The sequence below is a fragment of the Candida pseudojiufengensis genome, assembly GCF_024610245.1.
Source record: "Candida pseudojiufengensis strain CBS 10847 chromosome Unknown scaffold25, whole genome shotgun sequence".
NCBI classification, from domain to species: domain Eukaryota; kingdom Fungi; phylum Ascomycota; class Pichiomycetes; order Serinales; family Debaryomycetaceae; genus Lodderomyces; species Lodderomyces pseudojiufengensis.
Window position 1 is genome coordinate 85717 of NW_026261544.1, and position 17794 is coordinate 103510.

A 17794-nucleotide genomic window follows, 5' to 3' on the forward strand; every position below is an offset into this window, starting at 1 on the left:
TTCATTATATCCTCATTTTACAAAATTATACCATTTCTATCTGCCCATTGTTTCCCACTTAAAAATATACCATCAGGATCAGTTAATTTTCTAATTTTATTAAATTCAATTAAATCTTGTCCAAACCAATTTTGCATAACTTTTTTGAAACCAACCATTGAATAAAAAGGTTTACCACCAAATTCAATTTGGTTTTTTAAATCTTCTTCCGAGTTTTGTTTCTCAGATGGGAAACCAATAAAATTTTTAGCCCAATGAGGTTTTCCACCACCTTCAATCATTATATTTTCAAAAAATTGATACCATTTGTAAGTTTCTACATTTGTTCCAAATGGTCTATACATTGTTGCATTTATAAACATTGTTAATTGATCATTTGTTGGTTTTGAAGTATTTTGATATTTTAATCTTGGTGAATTATCCATATATGGTTGGAAGTTATTTCCTGGTATTGGCCCAGCACTTGTTTTAATTCTATGAGATAACCATTCTTGTGATGGATAAAGGGAATCATTACCTTGATCATCTTTAAATGGTTCATTTGATTGAGTAACATTTGAACAACGTACTTCTATTGGAGCATGTACATAAAATTCATTTTTATTTGCAGCTGTTTCAATTATATTTTTTAATTCTTTTAAAATTTTTATACCATTATTTAATGGAGCAGACCATTCATTTACAAATTGAGAAAATAAACAATCCATATTTAAAGCTTCAACTGAATTTTGTACTGCAATATCTCCTTTTCCAATAGTTTCAACATTACCATATTGTTGATTAAAAACAAATTTTTCAACTTTTGGAGTAAAACTTGGCCATAAATGAACTGAAATCCAAAGTAAAGATTCATAAAAAATTCTTCCAAACCATGTTCCATACCATGAAGGTCTTGGTGGTGAAATTTTATCATTTGATTTATTTGCTCTCCATAATATACATTTATCAGTATATGGAAACCACCAAATTCTAATAAATTCTGAATGTAACCATATTGTATCCCATGAGTTTAATAATGTATCAAAATTTATAACTTCTTGAATTGATTTAATAGTATATTTTGGACAAGTTCTTAAAGTTACATGAGTTATAATTCCAATTTTACCTAATGATAATAATATAGCCCTAAAGTAATTTGGATTTTCTATTGATGAACAATTTATTGATTCTCCTTTTGAATTTAAAAATTTTATAGAAACTACTTGTTGAGATACTAAACCATGATATTGAGTTGATCCATGAGTACCTGTTGAAATTAACCCAGCTATTGATTGATCACTGATTGATCCTAAATTTTGAATAGCTAAATCATTTTTTTTCAAATATTCATTTAATTCAAAAACTCTACAACCAGCTTCAACTGTAAGATCAACAAATTTGACTTCAGTTTCTCTTGAATTTGGTGATACAGGTCCTTTTATTGGTTCTTCTTTTAAAATATGATTAAATTTATCTAAATTACATAACCATTCTTTAGTCATTGTTAAATCACTTGGTGAATGTCCAGAACCAACTGTCATTATAGTTTTATGATGTATTTTAGCTTGTTTTATAAGTTCTTTAATTTCATTTTCATTTCTTGGTTGAAATATAGCTTGTGGTTGACAATAAAAAGTACCTGCCCATGTTTTATGTATAAATTTATTAGTAACAAATGGTTGTAATGATTCAGGTATAGAACTACTCATCTTGATTTGGATGAAAGGGTGAAATAACAACCAATTTAATGAAAGCTGTTATGAAGGTTAACGTGGTTGTAAGAAACGTCGACCTCTTAGTTTAAGTTAAATTTTGAAATTATAATTCTTGTATTTAGGCTAATAAAAACTAAATTTTTCAAAACTACTTAATCTTAAATCCGTTATGAAGTTTTTTTTAAATATGAAAAAAGTCCGAATTTCGCTTCGTTTTTCTGATTTTTTTCTGACTCTGCGTACTCCATTATTAACCTTACCAGTACCACTATGAAATATTAGACTTACTACAGCGCAAATCTTAAATGACGTACTTAGTGGAGAATTTCTCTACAAATAATCTGAGTTAGAAAAACCCGACGTAATTCATCAAAAGGCTATAGAATTGTATTTTCATGACCCTATGGATTCGTGCTGATAATTTTGAAAAATTTTACTGTTGGCCCACTTCTAGGCAATTTCTTCGTTTGGTTATCCTAGTTTACAATATTAATCTAATAAGTATTAATATACGAGTTTATTATGTCATAGGACTTATGTCATTTGATAACATGTCGAAAAATGCATTAACTTGATGACAGTGAATTGTATTACGCGACACTCATACATTTTATGTCATATCGTTTAGCCTAATAAACCACACAAGAATTGAAAATTAATTTGATATACGATAGATCCAGGTACAATTTCTATTGTAGAAAAATGTGTTAATTATGTACAAGCCTCATAGGTACTTTACTTCATAGTCAATTTATAAATGTAGAGTTCCTATTAATTTCATACTTTTACTTTTTTTTTATTTAACTTTTCTACAAATCAATTATTAAATCTATTGAAATCATTGCTAATACTACAAATTGCTAACATACATATCAACCAATTTTTTATACCATAACTTTACTTATTTGATATTATTAAGTCAATCAATCATCAGTCGCGTTTGTTTCAAATTTTATTATTGTTTCATTTATATCGTACCCAAACGAAAAAAATTATTTTTTTGTCGAGACCAGTTTTGAAAATTTACATTTATTTTTCAATTAGATACTTCTTCAAGTTTTACAACATTCATAAACTCATACACTCATTTAACTCAAATTAAACTCATCTCAACATGACTAAATCACCACAAAATATTGGTATAAAAGGAATTGAAGTTTATATTCCAGGACAAGCAGTAAATCAATCTGATTTAGAAAAATTTGATAATATTCCTCAAGGTAAATATACTATTGGATTAGGACAAACAAATATGTCATTTGTAAATGATAGAGAAGATATTTATTCAATAAGTTTAACTGTATTATCAAAATTAATTAAAAATTATCAAATTGATGTTAATAATATTGGTAGATTAGAAGTTGGTACAGAAACTTTATTAGATAAATCAAAATCTGTTAAATCTGTTTTAATGCAATTATTTGGTGAAAATAATGATATTGAAGGTATTGATACTATTAATGCATGTTATGGAGGTACTTCCTCAGTAATAAATGCTATAAATTGGATTGAAAGTTCAAGTTGGGATGGTAGAGATGCTATTGTTGTTGCAGGAGATATTGCTATATATGATAAAGGAGCAGCAAGACCAACTGGTGGATGTGGTGCTATTGCTTTACTAATCGGTCCAGATTCCCCAATTGTATTTGATTCAATTAGAGGTTCATTTATGGAACATGCATATGATTTTTATAAACCAGATTTTTCAAGTGAATATCCTGTTGTTGATGGTCATTTTTCATTAAGTTGTTATATAAAAGCAATTGATAATTGTTATAAAAATTATTCAAAAAAATTTACAGGTGAACCTAAAAAAACAGTTGGATTATATAATCATTTTGATTTTAATTCATTTCATGTACCAACTTGTAAATTAGTAACAAAGAGTTATGCAAGATTATTATATAATGATTATTTATCAAATCCCCAGGAATTTTCAAATTTAATTGATGAAGCCACCAGAAAACATATAGATCAATTATCATATAATGATTCATTAACCGATAAAATTTTAGAAAAAACATTTGTAAATTTAGCAAAAGAAGAAACTAAAAAAAGAGTTGAACCAGCATTAAAAGTACCAACAAATACTGGTAATATGTATACAGCTTCAGCATGGGTATCATTTGCATCATTATTATATTATATTGGATCAGAAAATTTACAAAATAAAAGAATTGGAATATTTTCTTATGGTTCAGGATTAGCATCTACACTTTTATCAGTTATTGTAAAAGGAGATATTTCAAAAATAATAAAAAATTTAAATTTTGATTATAAATTAAATGATGGTAGAAAAATTGAAAAACCTGAAGATTATATAAAAGCTATAGAATTAAGAGAAAATGCTCATTTAAAAAAATCTTTTAAACCAACTGGAAGTATTGAAAATTTAGTACTGGGAACTTATTATTTAACTGAAATTGATGATAAATATAGAAGACAATATGCTATAAAAGAGTAATCATAAAGATTGAAAAAATTAATTTGATAATAAGTAAATAAAATGGTATAAAAATTTCGCTATGATTTGGAAATTGTAGTACTTCTCGTTGACTCTTTATCTGAGCTTGATTCTATGATCTTATCGACTTTAGTAAGTGGCTCTGTGATTATCTTGTATTTCATTAATTCAAATTTACTAAATTCTTTTTGAGCATTAATGAAATAATTTAGGTTTCCTTCTGTGGTACAAGTATCATTTAATTTTTTGAGTATTTTGTATGATTGAACATCTTCGGTACTTCTTGAATGACTTATATTTCTTTTCAATCTTTGCAATTTTCGAATTGTATCAATTTTCATACTTTTCAATGATTTTTTTGCAACTCTTATTTTGGCTCTAAATTTAAATTTGAATTGATAGATTTTTCTTCTAATTTTACAAAATCTAACCTTATATCGATCTTTTATGGGTTTAAACACTAGTGAAATATTTGGCTTGTAAAGAGGAGCGGCAAGATGTATTATTTGTTTGATCATATTATTGGATTTTGAAAATCTTGTGAACACGACGTAATGAATTCCCCATAATTTTTGTACGGGAGTTAAGATTCGTAATTCTTTAATTTCAACCCTTAATTCCTTTCTTGAACGAAACTTTTGTCGAATTGACTTTGTATTGACTTTACTTTTTGTCTCATGTCGTTTCTTTTTGCTCCTCTCAATCTTTCCCTTGATCAATTTCAGAAACTTTTTACAGCTTTTGACAATCAATGCATAAACCGAACTATGTTTCTGTTTCAACTTATGCTCCTCAATGAATATCCTCTCTTCAAATCTATATTTTTCAACAATCTCATTATACTTGTCCAATTGATCATTTTTTATACTTAATTTAAATTCATTAATTTCATTTAATTCATCATTATATATTTTGGAAATATGACCAAAAGCTAATTCTTTAAATAATTGATCTTCTTGAATTTTTAACTTGATGAATTCATGGGACATCCCATTTTTGATCAAATGACTTTTGAAGTAAAATGTTCTTCAGGTATTATTATTTGCAAAGATGAAAAATAATTTGATAAATCGACGATATCAAGAAAAGTTTTACCATAGTGTTTTATTTTTTAGTCAAGTATAAAGAAAATTGATTTACTTGTAACAATTTAAAATCGATTAAGCAGATCTGGAGTAAATTGAAAATTTGTGTATTTCTTCTGCTTCAAGATTTTGATATAAATTTAGTTGCAAAACTGAAACAAAAAATGTGTAATTTCTCGTAAATAAGATAAAAGGGTTAAAAAGGGTTAAAGTACAAGATAAAATTTTATTTAAACGTAATATGTTGTCAAAAGAGAAATTAAAAATTTAAAGGTCAAACGATCAATTATTGATATATTTCATTAAGGAAGGAACAATAATTGTAAGTTAGGTTCAAGATACACGAAGATCTGATTATCAACAGATCTGTTTGAAATTTAGTGGGGCACTTATATTAATATGCAAGAATACTTAAATTATTTTATGAATTTTTGTTAATTTGGACTATAATCGAAGCTTTTGGATTTAATAGTGTGATATTTATCGAACCGACTTTACTTTGAAATTGTTTCAAAATTAGACAGTACTGTGATAACTCACTCGAGGTAAAGACAACTTGTTTTTTCTATCATTTTTTGAAAATTTTTCAAGTCGTCTAGTATGTCAAAAGTATTTGTACCTCCAATTGATTTGCTGTCTCAGTATCAGTTTCATTGAAATTTGTTCAAACTCGAGATCTGTCTTCACTCGACTTCTTATTCGGTATCCAACATTTTTTTAAAATTAAATTCGTCTTATTCCATTACCCCTTAATTTTATTTTTTTTTCTGTGTGAAACAAATTTAAGTTTTATGAAATTTTTCTAATGTTGCTAAATTGCTACTAACTAATTGAAAATTATAAACTATGTGATCATACATAAATATGTGGGTGATGATCCATTATTATGCTATCCGAATTTAATTTACATTTTTCCATTGCCACATCTTCAAAATTAATCAATTGATTTTAATTACTGCTACAATTACAACTTCTTAATTTCATCAATCAATTAATACCTCACTACACTCAATTGACTTGAAAGAAACTTAAATTCATCATCATGAGATTAATTTGGTTATCATTGATCTTTGTTCAATTGGTTTCAGCCAATTATGGATTTGAAGAATGGAGTAATAATGATTTAAAACAATTTTTAAAAGATTTAAAAATTAAAGAAGATCCAAGTTGGGATAATTCAAAATTAATTGAAATTGCAAATAATGAAGCTAAAAAATTAGAAAATGGTTACAACAAGTTAAAAATTGAAATTGATAAACAATTGAAACCTAAAAAATCAAATTTAGAAGATTATTTAAATTTTAGTTATTTATTTGGTGGAAACAAAAAGGATACGAAACAATCTATTAAAGATTGGTTTTTTGAAAGTTGGGATTTAAATTCTTTACAAAAATATTTAAAACATAATGGTATTACTTATGATCCAAAAGCTAACAAATCGGATTTATTAAAAGAAATTAAATCAAGTTATGATAAAATTGCTAAAAAGAATCATGGTTCAAGTTATTATCCTGGAAATTGGTTATATGATTCTTGGTCAAATGATGATTTAACAAATTGGTTAAATCGTTATGGAATTGAATATAATAAAAAATCAACAAAAGATCAATTAATTGATAAAGTTAAAGAATTTAATTATAAAGCAACTAATGATATAATTGATACAAAAGATGCATTATTTGATTCATTAGATTTATTTGATAAATCAATATTTGATAAAACTGGTCAAATTAAAAATGAATTTTTTGAAACTTGGTCATATTCTCAATTAAGAGAATGGTTATTTTTACATGGTTTTATAAATGTAAGTCCAGATGAATATGTTGCAGATTTAGATAAAGATGAATTAATTAAAAAAGCTCAAGAATATAAAAAATATTTATTACAAGACATTCAAACTTGGTTACAACATGCTGAAAAGAAACATCATCCATTTTTATCAAAAGATGGAGATTCTTCAACTTCTACTGGTTCAAACAAGAAGAAGGGTGGTGTTTCTAATTTAATTAATGATACTTTCTTTGTTGGTATTGATAATTGGTCAAAAGATAAATTACGTGAATTTTTAAATGTTCGTAAAGTTCCATATTCCATATTTACAACAAGACAACAATTAGTAGATTTAGTTAAAGAACATAATGCTGATCCAATTCATGTTGAAGCAGATGCTTATATTGTTGATAATGATGTTTCTACTAACTCCATAAAACAATGGTTAATTGAACAAGGTCAAAATATTGAAGGATCAAGACAAGATTTAATTACTGCTTTTCAAGAACAATTTAAAAAAAGTGGATCAGGAAGTAATAATATTGAATCACAAATTAGATTTTATGCACCAGATTTAAATACTTTTAAACATTATTTAAACAAAAATGTACCAGAATCTGAAAATTATTCTGAAAATAAAATTAAACATGCTTTTAAATTAGTTGAAGAATATTTTAATAAAGCAAGTGAAACTGCAAGAGATGAATTTAAAAAAGAAGAATATTCAGTTGAAGATGCTTTACAAGAAATTCAAAAATCAAGTTATGAATACGCTGTAGGATTATCTGATGAAATTGATGATCATGCAAAAAATTTAGGAAAATTAATTGTTGATGCAAAATTAGCAAGTTCAAATTATGTTAAATCATTAACTAGAAAATTAATTAAAGATTGGAAAAAAATTGAATCAAGTTTATTTGGTGGTAAATCTTCAAAATCTTGGTTAGAACAAGGTCAAGAAAAACTTTCAAAGGGTGGACAACAAGTTTTAAAAAATGTTGATGATCATATCGAGGAGTTAGGTGCACAATATGGTTTATTAGCTCAACAAGCAAAAGATATTTATGATGATTATTTATCTACTGCAGATGATTCAGTTGATGATTTATCAAAACAAGCTGGTATTAAATATGAAGAAGCAGCAAAAGATGCTAATGAAAAATATACAAATTTTCAAAAATTAGTTAATAAAAAAGCTGATAATGTTGCTGAAGCTGCTGGAAAACAATATGAAATTGCAGTTAAAGATGCTAATAAGAAATATGAAGAATATCAAAAATTATTCAATAAAAAATTAGATGAGTTAACTAATGATGCTGGTAAATCATATGAATTAGCTGCTGCTGAAGCCAGTAAAAAATTTGATGAATATTCAAATTTAGCAAATGATGCAGTTGATGATGTTAAAAAAGAAGCTGGTAAACAATATGAATTAGCTGCTGCAGATGCTGAAAAAAAATATAATGAATATAAAAAATTAACTTCAAGAAAATATCAAGATATTTCAAAACTTGCAAATAAACAATATAATGAATATTCAAATTCAATTAATGAAAAAGCAAATGAATTATCAAAAGAAGCTGCAAAACAATATGAAATTGCAAGAAAATTAGCTAATGAAAAATATGATGCTTTTAATAAATTAGCTAATGAAAAATATTCAGAATGGTCAAAAGATGCAAGTAATAAAGTTGATGAATTATATAAAGAAGCTGGAAAACAATATGAACTAGCAGCAAAAGATGCATCTAAGAAATATACTGAATATTCATCAATTATTGGAGCATTAGCATTAGAATATGGAACAAAAGCTAAAAATAAATTTAACAAATATTCCACAGATTTATCAAATGAAGCTGCAAAACAATATGAAATTGCATCCGAAGATGCTGCTAAAAAATATGATGAATTTTATAAATTAGCAGGTAAAAAATATGAAGAATATTCAGAAGAAGCACTTAAACAATTAGATAAAGCTCAAATTGAAGCTTATAAACAATATGAAAATGCTGCAAAAGATGCAAGTATTAAATATGATGAATATAAAAAGTATGCTGGTGTAAAAGCAGATGAACTTTTAAATGAAGCAGGCAAGCAATATGAATATTGGAAAAAAGAAGCTGGTAAAAAGGCAAATGAATATAGTAAAGAAGCTGGCAAACAATATGAAAATTTAAAAAAAGATGCTAGTAAAAAAGCTAATGAATGGTCAAAAGAAGCAAATAAATTAGCAAAAGAATATTCCCAAGATGCTCAAGAAAAAATTCAAACAACATCGGAAGAAGTTTGGGATTCAACTCATAAAAATTATATTCATTATTCTCCAAAAATTCAAGATTGGTTTAAAAATCAATATAGATCAATATTATTTCATTTAGGTTTATTTAATAATAAAATTTATGATGTTGCAGAACAAGCAAAAGAAGAAATTCATGAAAAATGGGATTCAATAATTAAAACTTATTCAAATGCTGATTTAAAAGCTTATTTAAGATCATTTGGTTATAATTATAATTGGTTATCAGGATTAAATAGAAAAGAATTATTAACTTTAGCAGAAGCTCAAAATAAATTATTTTCTGGTTATAAAAATTTAAAATGGGATAAATCTATTAGTGATGTTTTAAAAGATGTTGGTGAAGATATTGGTGACAAATTAGGTATTAAAAAACATCCAGTTGGAATAATTGAACATTTGAAAAGTCTTGTTGGATTAAATTATTAAGAAGTAGGTGAGTTTATATGTGGTGATGATGATAAATAGTGGTTAATTTTTTTATAATAAAATATACGCAAATAAAACTTTTTGAAACATCGATAAAAGCAGCGAGTAATTCATGACTTGTGAGTCTTCCTATAGTCACCGAATCCAACGGCTCATTAACTTTGTTGGTTGCTGTCACTCAATATTTAACTACCACATTACAAACCTAAGAACCATTTGAGGTTCCAGAAAGTTTTGACGCCGGACGTAACTAGATTTTTGAACTCTTATCCTTTTCGATTTCACCTTGCTTCTTGCAAACTCCATGATAAACACCTATGGTACATTTTGGTTGAAGATTGTAAGTTCATAAGGAAAAAGACGAAAAGGATAAAAGCTCAAAAAACTGGCTACGACCTAGACGTTAAACATCCTGAAATCTCAGATAATTTCTATGTTTGCAAGGTGAATGAAACCCCACTTGTAATTCTCCGAAGAATACATACCGTAAATGACGGGTATAAGGGATATCGATATCATGAATCACTTTGTTTGGTAAAAACATGTAATCTGAAAACTGACAAATGACCTTGCGCAAACCAGCCGTGATAAACGTAAAAGATGGAGTGAAATGTGTTGGTTTTATGATCCTCTCAATCCCAACAAGAATATACTCAAGACCATCAATTTTCAGCCACTAATGAAGTCCATTGTAATTGAAGACTATTTTGAAGAATTGAAAGTGCTTGCAATAATCCCAATTTGAAATGATTTCTTGGTTTTGCTGTTTAACATGTCAAGTTTTGAAAATTCATTTTATAGTTGACAACATACGAGGCTAGAACATGTTTAATTGAAGTAGATATTGTATCCGCAAAATTTCAATTAACTTAAACTCGCTATCCAGAACACATCATGCAGTAAAACTAAATATGTTCAGCCTCCTTTAATTCCAACCAATAACTGATCAGTTTCAAATGAATTAATTACTGAAAAGCACTAGAAGTGATGAAAATATGATTAATGTGCAAACCATAAATAATGAAGTACTTAAAAAATTGTTGTCGATATTTGTTGATATTGTTAAGCTTATCTAATTTTTATCACTCAGCTGGTAGCATATCGTGTAACCAATATTTATATTTTATACAAACTAGGCTACTTAAATAAGATAAATTACGTAAAGTATTACATAATACAATAATTAATTTTTGTAAACAAAAACAAAACAAATTCAAATCAAACAAAAAAAAAATAATTAAAAAATTTGGATTTGTTTCATAAAATCATAAGATTAGAATAATTTGATATTTTATATCTTCAGTATTAGTTTCAATTCAAATCAATCAATATGAGAGAAGTAATTAGTATCAATGGTATGTTTGAATACGTGAGAACAAGGGGAGATAGATTGAGATATTGGGGGAGAATTTGTGGAATCAATTTATTTGTTACACGTCGTTAAGGATAACGTTGATTTAAAGAGAGTAGCACTTGATGGAGCAATAATCAACAAGCAATAAAGGAGAATCAATATAATATCAACAAAGTACCTTCAATTCACCCTTCAATGATAGCTCCATTTGTTAAGACGCGCTTCGATAACATTTTACTAACTCGTTATAGTTGGTCAAGCTGGTTGTCAAATTGGTAATGCATGTTGGGAATTATATTCTCAAGAACATGGTATAAGACCAGATGGTTACTTACAAGAAGGTTTAGATAGACCAAAAGGAGGAGAAGAAGGATTTTCTACTTTTTTCAGTGAAACTGGTTCAGGTAAATATGTTCCAAGAGCTTTATATGTTGATTTAGAACCAAATGTTATTGATGAAGTTCGTACTGGTCTTTATAAAGATTTATTTCATCCAGAACAATTAATTGCTGGAAAAGAAGATGCTGCAAATAATTATGCAAGAGGTCATTATACTGTTGGTAGAGAAATTTTAGATGATGTATTAGATAGAATTAGAAGAATGAGTGATCAATGTGATGGTTTACAAGGATTTTTATTTACTCATTCATTAGGTGGTGGTACTGGTTCAGGTTTAGGATCTTTATTATTAGAACAATTATCATTAGATTATGGTAAAAAATCAAAATTAGAATTTGCAGTTTATCCTGCACCACAAGTTTCAACTTCAGTTGTTGAACCATATAATACAGTTTTAACTACTCATACAACTTTAGAACATGCTGATTGTACTTTTATGGTTGATAATGAAGCAATTTATGAAATGTGTAGAAAAAATTTAGATATTTCAAGACCAAATTTTAGTTCATTAAATAATTTAATTGCTCAAGTTGTTTCATCAGTTACAGCTTCATTAAGATTTGATGGTTCATTAAATGTTGATTTAAATGAATTTCAAACAAATTTAGTTCCATATCCAAGAATTCATTTCCCATTAGTAAGTTATGCTCCAGTATTTTCAAAAACAAGAGCAAATCATGAAGCTAATTCTGTATCTGAAATTACTCAATCATGTTTTGAACCTGGTAATCAAATGGTTAAATGTGATCCAAGAACTGGTAAATATATGGCTACTTGTTTATTATATAGAGGTGATGTTGTTACTCGTGATGTTCAAAATGCTGTTGCACAAGTTAAATCTAAAAAAACTGTTCAATTAGTTGATTGGTGTCCAACTGGTTTTAAAATTGGTATTTGTTATCAACCACCAACTGAAATTAAAAACAATGAATTAGCTGGTGCTTCAAGAGCTGTTTGTATGTTATCTAATACTACTGCTATTGCTGAAGCTTGGAGAAGAATTGATAAAAAATTCGATTTAATGTATTCAAAAAGAGCTTTTGTTCATTGGTATGTTGGAGAAGGTATGGAAGAAGGTGAATTTACTGAAGCAAGAGAAGATTTAGCTGCTTTAGAAAGAGATTATATTGAAGTTGGTACTGATTCATTCCCAGATGAAGAAGGTGAAGAGTACTAATCTTTGGTGAGTTTTGTTTATGATGTTGTTGTTTCTATATACCTTTTTCCTCTTCATTTCCAAAAAGAAAATTTCAATTGCTAATTAATTGTGGCTATATTGAGTTTATATTTCTTTTTTTCAACTTATAATTCAGGGTCATTTCTATATCTTTGGTGATTGTAGTGTATCAACTCTATATTAAGATATCGCGTTATTCTCGGTAATAAATTTGAGAGCGAGTCTGATAAAAAATTCCTTATTTCAAAATTTTTCACTTGATATCTAACAATTCACCACTAATATATCAAACTCCGAAGATGGAAGATAAGAGAAAATTACTTGATCAACCGTTACATGGGATATATATCCCCATTGCTCTTATACTATTTGGAACATGGTTATTTAGTTGGTCATATATGCCATATACTATAGCATTTATAATAGTTGTATGTTCTTTTAAATATTATGAAGCTTATCAAAGAAAATCATCATTACATAATACAGTATGGAGGGATTTTGAATTAATTGATAGAACTATAATTGCACCAATGACTTCAATATATAGATTTAAATTAAATAGAGAAGATGAAATTTTAGATATTCCAACAGGTCATCATTTATCTTGTTGTTTTACAATTGATGGTAAAGATGAAATAAGATATTATTCACCAATTTCAAATCAATTTGATGCAGGATTTTTTGATATATTAGTAAAACATTATGAAAATGGTAAAGTTACAAAAAAATTAGCAAATATACAAATTGGTCAAACTGTTAAATTTAGAGGTCCAATTGGAAAATTAAATTATAAACCTTCAATGGCTAAAGAAATTGGTTTAATTGCTGGTGGAACAGGTATAACTCCAATACTTCAAGTAATAACAAGAATTATAACAAATTTATCAGATGATACCAAGATGTATCTTATATTTGGTAATGAAACTGAAAAAGATATTTTATTAAAAAATGAAATTGATGAAATTTCAAAAAGATATCCAAATTTTAAAGTTTATTATACTGTTACTTATCCTTCTGAAAATTGGGATCAAGGTAAAGGTTATATAACTCGTGAAATGTTGGAGAAATATGGACCAAAAGTTAATGATGATAATATGTTATTTATTTGTGGACCACCTGAAATGAAAAGAAAAATGTATGAAATTACTCAAGAAATGAATTGGAATAAAGATAATATATTTTGTTTTTAATAGAAGAGTTAATGTACATAATTTTTTTGAAACAAGTATTCTTAAAATCGTGCTCTTAAAACAAGATCGAATAAACGATATTCATCGACTACTCTGTTGACCAATGTGTTATTAAGTCAGTGAGATTTCGGTCTATAATCTAAAAGTAGAGATCCAGGCTTATAGTCTAAAAGTAGTTTATCTCCGAGTTTCAGACATCGCGGATAACAGTTATTCATTTTTCGTAATTTACTAACCGTTTTATGCAATGTAGCAAATGTGGATTTTTTCAACTTTATTGATCAATTGAATAGATATAAATAGTCGTATAACTTTAATTGAAATACCTTTCATACATCATAACAACAACAACAATGTCAAATCAAATAGAGAAAGTAGAAATTCCTGGAAAATTTGGATATGGAACAATGAGTCTTACATGGACTTCGAATCCACAAGCAGAAGAAAAATCAATTGAAACTATTAAATTTATAACATCACATCCTGAATTTGGTGTTAAATTAATAAATTTAGGAGAATTTTATGGTCCAAATGATAGTAATTTAAAATTATTTGAAAAATTTTTAAAATCAAATGATCCAAATCTCAATGAAAGTTTGGTTGTTAGTATTAAAGGTGGTCTTGATGTATCAACTTTAAGACCAGATGGTTCTAAGGAAAATATTAGTAAATCAATTGAAAATGTTGTATCATATATCCCAAAGGAAAATAGACCAAAATTGATTTATGAAATTGCTAGAGTTGATAAAACTGTTCCTTATGAAGATACCATTGGATATATTAAAGAATATGTTGAAAAGGGAATTATTGATGGTATTTCATTATCTGAAGTTGGTAAAGAATCAATTGCAAAAGCAATTAAAGTTGCACCAATTTCATGTGTTGAATTAGAATTATCATTATTTTCACAAGAATTAATTGATAATGGTTTATTAGCTTATTTATCAGAACAACAAATTCCAATTATTGCTTATTCACCACTTTGTAGAGGTATATTAACTGATTCAACAGTTGAAAATTCAGATACTTTTTTAACAAAAATCCCTGAAACTGATTTTAAACATCATTTAGATAAATTTAAACCAGAAATTTTTAAACAAAATTTAATACCATTAAAAAAGCTTTATGATTTTGCTCATAATGTTAAAAATACTTCATTAGAAAGTTTAGCATTATCTTGGATTTTAAAGTTGTCAGGTCAAAAGAATTTTAGAGGTATTGAAAAAGTAACAAGAATTTTACCAATTCCATCTGGTTCAACTCCAAAAAGAATTGAATCGAATTTTGGTAATATTGTTGAATTAACTGATGAAGATTTAGATGAGATTGAACAAATTTTAAAAGAAAATCCTGTTAAGGGATTTAGATATAATGAACAATTAGAAGGTACATTATTTCAATAAATGATAGTTAGATTATCATAGAAATACATAAGATAGATTGAGACGTCTAGACCCTGGTAAATTGTGCTCTGTTTTTACATCAAACGTACGGCTTCGACCTAATTTGTGTAATTAATTTTTGTAAACTTTTTAACGCGATTAATTTAATTTACTGAAAGATCTACTCCACTAATTATCAACAAATTTTCAAAATTTCATTATCTATTATACGAATATCAATAACAGTATATAACCAATTGATCTATACGTTTTATTAATGTTGTATCAACTACTATTCCTTATTTTCACTCAATTATCATTAATACTAGCTACTCCTGATCGTTCATTATTCTTCAATTATCAAAATAATGCAGCTTGTATATTAGTAAATGATACAGTTTATACAAATTTTCATTTTGAAATTGAAAATCCAAAAAATCAATCAATACCACTAATTATTTTCAATTATAGGAATTTACAATATTTTAAAAATTTACCTAACTTTGATGTATTTTTAAATCATACTTATTTAGATTTGGAAGATGAAAAACAATTTATTTCAACTGATAATGTTTCAAATTCAGTTGGTTTTAATTTAAAAACATTTAGGAATTATAAAATACCTGAAGATACTTTTGTTGAACTTATTACAGACAAGACAGATTTAATTTATCAAGTTCCAGAACCTGGAGTTTATTGTATTTATTTCCCATTATATTCATATGATAGAGATATTATTCATCCAACTGCTTATGCAATTAATTTAAAAATTGAAGAATTTGCTCCAATATCTGTTTTTAATGATATATCATCTCATATAAGTAATGTTATATTATTTGGTTTATTTATATTACCATTAAGTTATATTTATCCAGATATAAGAAAAAGAAGATTTGAAAAATTACCACCAGTTATTCAAGAATTATGTCAAATTTTAATTGTTTCATTAGTATTAAATGGAGTTCATGTTGTTTTAGAATTATGTTATTTATTTTTCCCAAATGATTTTGTTCATTCTTTTACAGAAAATTATTTTGGTTATTTTAAAGATATTTTATTGGAAAAATGGCAAAAATATACTGTTTGTCAAATTTATTTAGGATTAGGATATAAAAATTCACCAATTAAAACTCCAAAAGTTTTATTTCAATCTATTTTTATATTGAATGTTGTTTCAACAATATTATTAGATTATTTAATGGGACCAGCAACATCAATTATAGATATTTATATTAATGATAAACAATTTGAAATTGTTAAAAAATCAATTTTGGTTACTAGATTTTATAAAAGTATATTTATAAATAGAAATTATACTGATTTTATCAAATCATTAATTACAGTTTCTACAACAATCCAATTAGTATCTGGTTTAATAATGCAATTAATAAGTTTGATTTATGGTGTTATATTTGTTTATAAATTGAAAAATCATCCATCATTATTAAAACCCATGTCATCATCAATTTTAATTCATTTAATTGCATGGAGTACATTTGGAAAACATGCAATATATAATTTAGCAATTAAAATATCAGTAACTGGTATATTTGATGCTGGTGAATTATTAAGTGTTATAGGAACTTTAATTGAACAATTTGAAATAAAATTAGTTGGATTACAAGTTATAGAAATTTTAATACTATGGTTCTTATGGTCAGGAGGTAAATCATTTGATTTGAGCGTTTTGAAAACAGAAGAGCAAGAAGAGAAGAGGAAAACGATTGTTGATGAGAAAGAAATTAAAGTCTCGAAAGATAGTAAGAAAACCGTAAAAAAGACTAAAAAAGTGGACTAAATATATGATTTACACATTTTAAATAATTATGTTAAAAACTGTAATAAAATATTCCTATCAGGTATAATGTTAGTATTAAACATTATATTACTTATCAATTTGCAATCATTTTTGCAAATGTAAAATTACGTAACTCATTTCTTATATCTTTATCAATAAAAGGTGATACTTCAACCGAGAGTAGATATATTTTGTATTTTTGATACATAAAACCAAAGTTGCAAAATTATACAAGTTGCAAAATATATCAAATTCTATAAATCGTTACTCCTTTGTTACAATACAAAATTAACTACAATATACATTCACAATCAAATCTTGATGAGGTTCAAATCTAACAAAAACTAAATTGTGAAAAGACTTTAAAGAAATACCTAATACAAATGACTCTAATTTCAAATCTAGCCATTGTTATTCGCATGTTGATCTAGATCTCACTTAGCTTTTTATTCAAAACAACATTAGTATTACAATCAGAAATATACAAGTTAAAGTCAATTAAAATATATGAAGTTATCAATTATGTACTATATTTCAATAGAATTTATTGATCTTTTAGAATAAATATTTTGGTAAATACACGTATACCACCGAAAAACCTAGAAAAATTTCTATTAAAAGGGATCAAAACTTTATTTAATACTTATATGAAATATGTTTCATAATTAAAGATAATGAAAGAAAATTTTTAAATTCAGTGAAATTAGAATATATATATGTATATATGAAAAGAGTACCACAGTTCAATAATATATG

The 17794-nt window shown here is 26.3% G+C and overlaps 8 protein-coding genes across 8 annotated transcripts; 6 read left to right on the forward strand and 2 right to left on the reverse strand. All coding sequences in view use genetic code 12, as the record gives it.

The window, feature by feature from the left end:
- Positions 1–17: 17 nt before the first annotated feature.
- Positions 18–1688, reverse strand: ALO1 (D-arabinono-1,4-lactone oxidase; the record flags this gene model as incomplete). Its single annotated transcript, XM_051760467.1, has 1 exon — positions 18–1688. The coding sequence occupies one exon, from the start codon at positions 1686–1688 to the stop codon at positions 18–20; it is 1671 nt and encodes a 556-aa protein (XP_051611868.1).
- Positions 1689–2808: 1120 nt separating this feature from the next.
- On the forward strand, positions 2809–4158 carry ERG13 (hydroxymethylglutaryl-CoA synthase; the record flags this gene model as incomplete). Its single annotated transcript, XM_051760468.1, has 1 exon — positions 2809–4158. One exon carries the CDS (start codon positions 2809–2811, stop codon positions 4156–4158), a length of 1350 nt encoding a protein of 449 aa, XP_051611869.1.
- Positions 4159–4217: 59 nt separating this feature from the next.
- On the reverse strand, positions 4218–5147 carry KGF55_005455 (uncharacterized protein; the record flags this gene model as incomplete). Its single annotated transcript, XM_051760469.1, has 1 exon — positions 4218–5147. One exon carries the CDS (start codon positions 5145–5147, stop codon positions 4218–4220), a length of 930 nt encoding a protein of 309 aa, XP_051611870.1.
- Positions 5148–6285: 1138 nt separating this feature from the next.
- On the forward strand, positions 6286–9738 carry KGF55_005456 (uncharacterized protein; the record flags this gene model as incomplete). Its single annotated transcript, XM_051760470.1, has 1 exon — positions 6286–9738. One exon carries the CDS (start codon positions 6286–6288, stop codon positions 9736–9738), a length of 3453 nt encoding a protein of 1150 aa, XP_051611871.1.
- A 1330-nt stretch (positions 9739–11068) lies between these two features.
- Positions 11069–12668, forward strand: TUB1 (alpha-tubulin; the record flags this gene model as incomplete). The annotated part of the gene is made up of 2 exons (XM_051760472.1): positions 11069–11093; positions 11344–12668. The coding sequence occupies 2 exons, from the start codon at positions 11069–11071 to the stop codon at positions 12666–12668; spliced, it is 1350 nt and encodes a 449-aa protein (XP_051611872.1).
- A 299-nt stretch (positions 12669–12967) lies between these two features.
- Positions 12968–13858, forward strand: KGF55_005458 (cytochrome-b5 reductase; the record flags this gene model as incomplete). The annotated part of the gene is made up of 1 exon (XM_051760473.1): positions 12968–13858. One exon carries the CDS (start codon positions 12968–12970, stop codon positions 13856–13858), a length of 891 nt encoding a protein of 296 aa, XP_051611873.1.
- Positions 13859–14211: 353 nt separating this feature from the next.
- Positions 14212–15261, forward strand: KGF55_005459 (pyridoxine 4-dehydrogenase; the record flags this gene model as incomplete). The annotated part of the gene is made up of 1 exon (XM_051760474.1): positions 14212–15261. The coding sequence occupies one exon, from the start codon at positions 14212–14214 to the stop codon at positions 15259–15261; it is 1050 nt and encodes a 349-aa protein (XP_051611874.1).
- A 256-nt stretch (positions 15262–15517) lies between these two features.
- On the forward strand, positions 15518–17038 carry KGF55_005460 (uncharacterized protein; the record flags this gene model as incomplete). The annotated part of the gene is made up of 1 exon (XM_051760475.1): positions 15518–17038. The coding sequence occupies one exon, from the start codon at positions 15518–15520 to the stop codon at positions 17036–17038; it is 1521 nt and encodes a 506-aa protein (XP_051611875.1).
- Between the last annotated feature and the right edge of the window lie 756 nt (positions 17039–17794).